This window comes from Protopterus annectens, chromosome 7.part0, assembly GCF_019279795.1.
Source record: "Protopterus annectens isolate FY-2018-M chromosome 7.part0, PAN1.0, whole genome shotgun sequence".
NCBI lineage: Eukaryota > Metazoa > Chordata > Ceratodontiformes > Protopteridae > Protopterus > Protopterus annectens.
Genome location: NC_056739.1, coordinates 380,990,190 through 381,001,000, shown reverse-complemented (window position 1 = coordinate 381,001,000; position 10,811 = coordinate 380,990,190). Strand labels below are relative to the sequence as shown.

The 10,811-nt window shown below is 37.5% G+C and overlaps 1 protein-coding gene across 1 annotated transcript in view; it reads right to left on the bottom strand.

Moving 5' to 3' along the window:
• The window catches only part of LOC122805960 (suppressor of tumorigenicity 7 protein homolog), an 861,860-nt gene that overhangs the window by 776,778 nt on the left and 74,271 nt on the right, over positions 1-10,811 (bottom strand). Inside the window, exons 2-3 of the mRNA XM_044076200.1 lie at positions 6,268-6,382; positions 5,101-5,173 (exon numbers count right to left, since the gene is read on the bottom strand). Coding sequence (XP_043932135.1) covers positions 5,101-5,173; positions 6,268-6,382 — 188 coding nt within the window. The remainder of the gene's footprint in view (positions 1-5,100; positions 5,174-6,267; positions 6,383-10,811) is intronic.

Sequence of the window (10,811 nt, the reverse complement as noted above, 5' to 3'; positions counted from 1 at the left end):
TTCCACATTGCTGCAGTCCTAACCATTGGGTAGAATCCCAAAGCAGAGAGGCTGGCTAATCATAAGGAAGCAGGAGCTGTCAACATGCCTTGCAAAATAGCTGTGGCAAAACCAGCCCTAGATTTAGAGCTGAACTCCAAGTAGCTGCCTCCAAAATATCCGTAGTTGCCACCTCCCTTAGAAATGCTGTAGAAGTGGCAGTAGCCCTAGTGGAATGAGGCCTAATCCCAGCTGGAATCTCCTTGCCATGATGGGAATAACAAAATGAAATGCAAAACCCAATCCACTTAGAAATAGTTTGCTTAGACACAGGCTTGCCCTGAGAACTCAAAGCAAAAGAAACAAACAACTGCTGAGACTGCCTGAAATCCTTAGTCCTGCTTAAATAATAACGTAACTGCCTATGTACATCCAAAGTGTGCAAAATCTTTTCTCCCTTATTTTGGGGATCTGCATAGAAAGTAGGCAAATGAATAGTTTGGTTAAACCACCTTAGGCATAAAGGAAGGATTAGTGCGTAATGATACCCTATCCTTATGGAAAATCAAAAGGGCTCTACTGCCATAAGGGCCTGCAACTCAGAAACCCTTCTTGCAGAAGTAATAGCCAACAAAAAGCAGTCTTCCATGACAAGTATTTCATTCAGCAGTAGCCCAGGGCTCAAAAGGTTGTAGAGTAAGTTTTCCAACACAAAATTGAGATCCCAAGCAGTAGGAGGAGGAGCTGGGGGGGTCTATATTCTTTGCCCCTCTAAAAAACTGCTGAACAAAAAGATGCGAAAACAATGGTCAAATTAGGCAGAAATCTCTCCAAATCTTTTGCTGCACTCAAAATAAAAATCTCTGCTGTGTTTCAAAACAGAATATGCCATGCTGTTAGATGAAGGTGAGAGTGAAGCTTGACATTGAGCAGGATAACAGGTGGGATCAAAGGTAAAAGGCCATGGAGCTTCCTTACCAGACTCTCTTAGGTGGGTACCAGTGTTGCCGAGGCCAATCTGGAGCCATTAAAATCATCCTTGGCTTGTCTTTGTCTGACCTTTAGGAGCACCTTTGGGAGAAGAGGCAGAGGTGGAAACATACACACATGAATTTTTCCAACTGAAGAAGAAAGCATCCACTTCAAAGCTGTATGATGAAACCCTTTGTGCAAAACTTTGGCAGCTGGTGGTTCAGTGGAGAAGGGTAACAGATCTATGTCTGAGTTCCCCATGACACTGTCAATTTCGTTTGTTGATGTACCACATGACAGTTGTTGTGTTGTGTAGAATCAACACCTGCCCAGGAAGAAGTAACTCCTTGAGAGCCATTAATGCAAACTGGCCTGCTAACCTCTCTTTCTTGTTGATATGTAGTTGCTGTAGTCTGGATTCTGTTGCTTGTCCGGGGTTAAAAGGCCATCTGGGCTGCTGTATTCAGTCTCACCCAGAAAGCACATGTCTTGAGAGTCTTATAGGCACATGAAGGTAAGCATCCTTGAGATCAAAAAATCTTAACACAGTTTATAGACTTAGCTTTGTCCTCCATTTCTAAATCCAGCAACTTTACACTCTATACCTTCCGCCAAAGCATCCTCATGGCTAAAGTAGAAGAAGTATACTTTCTTTCCCCCACTATCCAAAGCCCTTGCCTCTTTATCAGTGGGAACAGGATTTTTTAACAACAGAGGCCTTAACACAGGCACCCTAGTACCTATCAGGTTTAACAGGGGCAGGAGGCAAAGAATCAGGGTTCAGGGAAGCCTCTGCAAAAACATCTTCCACCAGAATCATCCACATCAGAATCAGAATAAGGAGGAGAGCCTCTAATCATAGTAATTAAATCTTCTGCCATTTTAAGCATATGTTACTGAAGCTAAACTTGGCCCTCTCAAAGAAGTTTTGGAAACAGATCAGCCTGGCCTACCTGAGAGGGCACATCCTGTAACAGTAAAGTCTCTGCCTGAGACGCTGTTTTTTTCTGCTTTTTTTTGGGCGAAGCGGCGCCGGAGCATCCGGCGGCATTTGTTAAATCTACACAAAGGCGGCAACCAAACAGCGTCGTGCTCAGGCCCTAAACAAGGTATACACAAAGTATGGTAGAAAACAAAATGTTCCCCAACGGGTACTTAGCCAACTTTATATGATGGCGCCGTCATGCGATTAGTACCCTGGCCCCCTGACATCAGTCTACGCGCCCTGACCCACGCCAGCCATATACTTTCATGTACATTTTACCACATCTTTTTTTTTTCATATGCCCAGTGCCACAGATAACATGCCCCTGAATGGGCAAGCCAAACTGGAATAGTCAATTTCAACATACTACTGCACTGAAATTCCTACTGGTACAATAGCAACCTTAAGTAATTTTTATAGCTGTGCTCCTCTTACTGATTAATGCTTGAACGCTTCATAGTGAAACTTTAAAGGGGGAAATGGTTTATATATATATATATATATATATATATATATATATATATATATGGATCTAGGACATTTCACCGAAAGCACAATTCACCGAAAGTTAAATCAGTGTGCACTTTTTTAAACACAATTCACCAAAAATGGTATATGGCCTTGACCCCACTGTAGTGCGATCCTGGAGCTGGTATATATAGTAGGGGAGGTGTGGGGGGCTATGCCCCCCACATATTTTAAATGTTTTAAACTATATACATGCATACTTGCAATTGCAATATATTACTCTTAGACAAATGTTATATACTTTAAATATGTGGGGGGCTCTTTCACTTTCGGTGAATTGTGCTTCCGGTGATTTGTGTTCGGTGATGTGCGTTTCTGTGAAATGTGCATTCGGCGAAATGTCCTCGATCCATGTGTGTGTGTGTGTGTGTGTGTGTGTGTGTGTGTGTGTGTGTGTATATATATATATATATATATATATATATATATATATATATATGTATATATACACACACACATACATACACACCCATACACACGCACACACACGTGTGTAAACTTCCTATACACATATGCTCCATTACCTAACCATTACAGTTCAGGAAAGAGCTCAAACTTTACCTACTTAACACCAAGACATGCCCATGTCAGTACCCTACTTAACTCCTCCACATTCCCATCATAAGTGTATTCACACTAGTCTCAACCTTTTTTCACTTTTTAACCTAACTGGTACTTATTCTGGTAAATGCAATCTCTAAATACTGACAGCTTAATTTTTTGCTGTTGATTCTGATATTTCTCTATAGTGCTACTTGCATGTTATTACCTGTTTTTTCCTCACTACTTATTTGTTTACCTGCTGTATTTATAATTGTAATATCTTGGAGTGTGAAATTTTATTATATTGTAAACTGTTTTTGTAACTGGAGCTTTTCTCCTCAGGTCTCCACTGAAAATGGGCTACTGACCCAGCTGGACTAACCCAGCCATCAAATGTCAATAAATATAAATATATATATCTTTGCATCACACCCACTGTTTTAGGTGTGCTCACTACTACAGTTGGATACTTTTCAAGACGTATTGTTTCCATTGTGAATGTTACGCTGAACTCCCACCTCGCATGCAGAGTACAATAATGTAATAGAGTACTTCTTTCCAGAGTTGTTATTACATCATAAGGAAACATCCTATACATTTAATAGAAAAAAATTAATTTCATAAACTGTCACATACTGAAGCAACTAAAATGATATGGTCAAATTCATGTCAGTAGTGCACTATGAAGCTTTTAAGGGTAGAACAAACTGTTTTTTTTTTTTGTAATGAATACCATTTGACAACTGCCTCAATGTTCCACAATGAAGCATGAAATGGCGACGGTGATTCAGCATTCTATGTATAGCTGGTTCACCCAATGAATCAGACATGAGCAGATACTGTCCTTGTCTAATATTTTGCATTACATTTTTTCCATTGTACATTTGGTCTGAACTTCTACTCAATATGCTGATTACAACAATGACCTTGAATACTCCAATAAGTTACTGTCATATTAAAAATGCAAGTCCTATATATTTTACCAGAAAAAAAATTTTTTTTTTCAATTTGCCACAGACATGTCAGACAGCATTAATGAGAATGGTGTGGTTAAATTCAGTTTTCTACTGCAATAATACCCCAATGAGCAGAACTGCAACGTTACATTCCTTTTATACTAGAATACACTGCAGTTCTTGCCTGAAAAATTTTGCAATGAAATATGAAAGGGGGCCTGAGATATGACAGTTTGTATACAGACAGCATTATCTACCATTTTAAGGGTTGCACTGCTGACTGTCATTCAACTGGCTGACAAGTTTGTGAGGGTGCTAAAAAAAACAGGGACTACACAATGAGCGAATGCTCATTTGGGTCTATCACATATGGCTGAATTCAAGTTTTATATGACATAGTAAGTAATAATGTGCTGGAAAATTATGCCTGACTGAAAAGGTAATCATTTACAAATTACTGTTAGAATAGGGATACCGATTTAGTGTTGTGCCTGTTGTACATGTTCTGTGTCCTTTTGTATTGTGCATTGGTGCTGTCAGGAAAATGTTTTTTAGTAACGTAACGTGTAGGGTTGAGGTGAGGTGTAGAGGTGGGGCTAGGGACAGCACAAATAGGTAAGGTGCTGAGGGAGAGTCACAGCTAAAATGTTATAACGCTTGAGCAGGGTCACACTGGGCATGTTTCAGCTAAGTAAAGGGAAATTACAGGATAATGTTTACTTTGTTCTACTAACTGCATACAGATACAAACCTGCAACACCTGGAAGTAGAGAAAAAGTTAATCAATCTCGTACATATCAGTACATGGCCACTATAACAATTACATGCTCTTTATATGCCCCATTCTTTTCAATGCACTGCAGCCTTCACAAGATCCAAGTTAAAAACAATTACATTTTTGGGTGTTTCGGAAAATGTATCTTAGAAGTGTTCAGCTGTAATTCTGCAGTTTAGAACTGTGAGGTACTTCTCCTTTTAAATGAAATTAGGCAGATGAGTGCCTACTGTGTAGTCTATCACCAAGTGACAGTATTATGTAACCTCAAGAACATCTAACATTATTCACAACTAACGACGGACTTAAAAAATTAAAAGCAAATATAAATAACAAATTCAGCAAAGAATTATGGGACTTACTTATCTGAAACAGCTCTCGCTTTCAACAATGCAGCTGTATAACATATTGTTGCAGACTTTGGCAAGCTGATGTCTAATAGGAGAATAAAGGGCAAGCATTTTAACTTTTAGGCCAGACAATACCCACTTTAAATAGTTTGTTTGACTCTATAGCTTACAGAATGAGACAAAGTTTAGAAAACTTTGTTTTAATTTGACTTGTACAACTTATATACAGTATGACATTTAAACAGCTAATCCATAAAAAGGTGCACATTATTTCTAACCTTTTTCACAGTAAGAAATCATTTAAGTTCTGAGGCTTCCAGTATACATCTGGAAATGATTTTTATTTCAGTGCATCTTTTACAAAAGAGCTGTACTTGTATACACAGACACACACACACAGTAGCAGTACTTTCATACCACTTCATAAAAAAATGCATCTAGATACCTGATGTAAAAAAAAGATGATTAGTTCTAATGACTTTTCTATGACAGTGGATCAAATGCTCAGACTTTAAACAAGATATTTACTATGTGATCACATCTTTTAGGAGTGTTTATGAGTCAGTCAGCTTGCATATCATCACAGATTCTACATTTAACCTCTTTCAGAGTTTAATTCCAGAAACATAATAAAAAGTGAGGATAATTTTAAAAGTGCCACAATTAAAACATAAAATTTTGGGCGTATCTCAGGGAAATGTGGAAGGGAGGATCCCAAGCTACAGGTCACATGACCCACAGGAAAACTGTGACATGTCAAACTATGGGTGTTACCGCAGATGTTACTATGTTTTAAATTATTTGTTTATCCTTAACAATACAACTAGTGACTTACAGAAAGGGTAAACAGTTAAACTAGTAACACACTAAGGGTGAGACTTAAATACACATCAGGGGAGCACATGAAAATTCAATGACTTGTTAAGCCAACACAAAATGCAATACACAAGCACAGCCCACATGATTCAGACATCAAGACACCAAGTTTTCAGCCAGATAAAACACGTTAAATATGAAGCTTGACTCAGTTACATTACAAGATCATTTTCAATGAAATCTTCAGTTAACACAGTATACAAGAACAGACTGCAAGCCTCAGATTTAAGCCAGGTTTCCAGCCAGATCCACCGATCATCACACTACACTGTGTACAAAGCCTTTATATAAAGCGTAACACACCATCATACTTGGCCAATAGTGCTTGGACATCTGCATAGGCTTGTAATTCCAGTAATGCCTCTATTAAATTTTCATGTATATTCAACATGTTAAGAAGAGGAAATTCTTTCATTAGCTAAAAAAAAAGAGAAGAAGAAAAAGAAAAAAAAAACATTAGTTAGAAGGAACAACCAGAAGTGTGTGAATGTGTGACTTCAGCTATTTTATTTTCATACATCAAGTATTTAGTGCAGATGAAAAGTCTGCAATAAAAAATTATGCTCTGCAGTTCACTGAAAAATATACAGGAATGACTTATTATACACATTTACTTAAAAAACAAGAGAGAATGGACATAAAAAAGTACAGTTTCATGAAAAAGTGGTGAAATTCTGAAATACACCGCTAGAAAAATTGAAGATCTGCTGAAGGGTTCAGAAGAGCATGACAACGGGTGGATAAAAGGAAGTGGAAAGCAGCTATACAACGCACCTACAATCTACAATGTTTTCCTTCCACCTATATTTATTTTAAGATCATTTTCATGGTGCCTCTGAAACAATGAAAGAAATGTACCCAGGAGTGCATACTGGAAAACCTGAGTCAGCATCACATTCCATTAAGAAATCTGGTTCTGCCTTAAGAGACAATGAATTATGTCCTACTGGCAAGCTAGTGGTAAACGTATCTGGACGTTACGGACAGAATTCACTATTTGTTTTTGAGACCTGTATCAATATTCAATGAAAGACAAACTACAAGGCTACTCCTGAGGAAGAGTAAATGTGTACAATGAGACTGGTGGAGAAAAGAGAGTTCAGTAATAGCAGATATAAGGGACAATTAGAATTGAATTTTTGTTCTACAAAATGTTAAGTTAAACAGTGCTGAATATGCTTTCAAAAGAGTGAAACAAAGATAACATGATTATCTAAGTTGATCAAAAGTCTACATGGATTACAACCAAGCTAGGAGGTTGCGAACACCAAACTAATGAAATAATGGACTTGAGGAGAAGCCAGAGTTTTTGTCGTATATGCTACTAGTAAAAAGTTACAAGGGTTAGAGGAATCTCTAAGAGGAGAAAACAATGCTGTGTTTGAGAAGACCGAATCTTTTTCATAATTCAGGAGGCCAATTATATGGACAGGTAATGAAGTGTGAGATTCGGAAAATGTACTTGTATATGTAACAATGCCCTAGAAAATTAGATGCTGAACAAGCTGCAGGACATTTACACAAATTAAGGAAACAGAGGAAATGAACTGATTTATTTCTCATCTATAACATGGAGAGATTTTTTTCATCAGAACAAGACAGTCAATCTTGTGACATACAATCCACCTTGACAGACTGTTTGTTGAGGTCCAACAACCCTCCTAGCACCAAACACAGCAGTACTCCTCAGAAAAAACTTAACATGCGGCTGTCTTGAAAACTTTACACAACTACAATGAACATGAAAAGGAAACTGGAGATATGGTGGGGACTTTCAGTATTCTTATTTCTAGTACGGGCAGGATTGGATGATGACCAGTAAAAACCGCAGGAATATTACAAGCACTTCTAGCACAAGACTAATGCACTCTGGCTTAATATATTAGTAAAATTTTCAGTGACTGTGAGATAGCTTCTGGTTATCAGCTAATCCACACACTGTGTGAAATGGTCAGAAGAATGTATAGCAAACTGTACCAGTAGCAGCTGTAGATAAACAGGAGTAAAATATGTTGTTTAAGAGTGTGAAGACAGGCTGCCCGAGTACCTATGGTAACGTAGTGAAAGGCAAAAGAGCTGTTGTATACGATCATCACAAATTCCAGTGCACATCAGTAAACTAAATGTTTGCTTCTTGCATCAGCAGCTGTTCTTTACCAGCAAGAACCATAACAAAGGTGGGAGAACTGTTGTACGTGATCACTACTGAAATGTATTCCAGGTGTATGTCAGCAAACAAAGTTTACCTTTTATTACCAGCAGCTTGTTTATAATAAAACCATAAGAAAGGTGGGAGATCTGTTAGAGGTGATGATTACTGATTCAAATGATTCAGCTGGATAACAGCACAGTTAGTTTTTTCCATCAAGATATGCTTGTTACTGACAGTAGCCATAAATAATATAGTTAGTGGCTTGTGCTACAAGTATGAAGAAACTTGGGAAATGACAATGATCTGATGTGCATCTACATCTGCAGTAGAAGTAGCTGGTTTTCATAGCCCTCACTGCATCTTTCTTTTAATGGTTACAGAGCAGCTCTCGATGGTGTGCTGTGTATGTCAATTACTCCCACCTTTCAATCTTAAATCACTTCCATCTTTAAGTGTCAACACTTAGTGTGGAGAAGAATCATACTCCCAACTACTTGGAAGTGGCACACCCATTGTGATATGGCCTGCCAGGATCTCCTACATAAAAACTACAAGCTGCAAGAAGAATTCAGTCATGTCCACTGTTGAATAACAGTGTGATCATTCCAGGATTCAACAATTTTTGGCCATACTGAATTTTCAGGATCCACTGCAGACTCCTTAAATGTAGCTTAAAAACAGGACATACCATATGAATGACTGCTACAATGAACCCCAATATCTAAAGAAAGGTTCACGGATATCCTGATCTCCCTAGTTTTACAAATTTATGTCTGTTGTGTGTTTAGTTTTGATAATCAGTACAGCAGTGTAGCACGTTTAGTAGTCAAATGTTTATCAATGTAATTCCATTCAGTGTCCTGAGCTATGAATGTATTACATGAACTGACTTGACACATAACCATTAGAGACACCTTAGAAGAAAGTCAACCGAAATGGAGACAGGAAAAATAAAACTGAATGCAGAGTTCCAGAGACACTCAAAAGATGAGAAAACACTTAGAAGAGTAGTACAAAGAGCTAGAAGACAAAAGAATAGAAAAGACAAGATCTCTCTTCAAAAAGATCAGTGACACTAAGTGAAACTTTTGCATAAAACTAGGCATGATAAAAGATAAATACAGATAACCTAGCAGTAGAAGATTTTAAGTAAAGGTGACAGTAATTCCCAGAAGTGCAGTTGTGTGAGGAACCTGCCATAAATGCAGATACTGCAGTGTATTCACTGTTGTAGCCATGACTCCTGGAATAATCCAGCTGCAGATGACCAGTAAAGCCCAACTTCCATATCTGCAACTCCCCCACAAGGCTTTTATTGTAAAATATCGCCCCTTTGCGCATGCACAAATGTTCTGTGATAATGAATATTAACTTCTGCTGCACATATAATATACACTTTTATATATTAATACACACAGAAAACTATACTTCTATACCCCTTGTTTATGCACATCATGTGTTTTTATATTTTAATCTCATAGATTTTAAATAGGAACATATGGTGCACATTTTTTCTGTTCCCCCTGCACAGACTGTCACGTAAGTTGTTATTGTACAAAGCTTGCATTGTCTAACTACCTAAAGCATATAACACTTAAGACTTAAATACGACTTAAAACACAGAGGTTTTGTGTCAGTTTATCGTTACATTTCATATTTTTATAATTTATAAGTTTGTTTTTCCTAGAATTAAATCTAGTTTTTGGTAATACAAATGAGTTAGAGATTTTTTCAGTAGTTTGAACTGTTTCTTACTTTTGACTGACAATTTGATTTAGACAGTAAAACTAGGAATTTCTAGTTTACACAGACCTGAAGAAGAACTGAACACAATTTTAGTTAAAAGATTTAGGCAAATTAATAGGGTGAGAGCATAATATTGTTAAGATTTTTTTTTTTATTTTAAAATGTTGAAAGTATGCAATAACTAAAGAGACAGATTTTTAGGAATGTTGATTGGCATGATATTTTAGGTTAGCTTGGATCCTTGTTATCACTTGATTTTTAAAGGAAGGCTGGGGGTGTTTTTTTATTTATTTATTTATTTTATTTTACATTTGTTGACCGGGATAGTCCGACTGGATACATGTCCATTTTCAGCGGAGGACCAGGGAGAAAAGCTCCAAGATAATAATTCACATTGAACATTTAGTAAATGCTAGTTTCAAGCAGATTACAGTCATAAGCAATACCAGCATTTAGCACATATAGTACTAACTTACTATAAAACACTTCACAAAACATAACATTATTTTCAAAGTTAAATATACATAACATTACATAAAGGTTCAAGACACACTGAGCAGCAGTTATACAATTGACCCTTCCTGAAATGGGAGTGGTAGAAAAAAAGTAGTTGAAGGTAAGGCACCTAAGAAATCGGGAGGTCACTAGGCGGGGTTAGTGCAAGGACATAACCAATGAGTTTTGAAGTATTTCTTGAGTTTGTTTTTGAATTGAGTTAGTGAGGGTTCTAGGGTCAAGTCAGCTGGGAGTCTGTTCCATATTTTTCCAACAGAGTCCCCAGCTGAGTAGTTGGATTTGTATGTTTGAACTAGGAGTCTAGTGGATTATTGCAGTGGCCGGGTGCTGGTGTAGGGGCTGATAATATTTTTTAGTGCAGGTGTATTTTCTGATCGGTAAAGGACTTTATGTGCCACTACTAGCTGGTTAAACTGCAGTAGGCTTGGCAGTT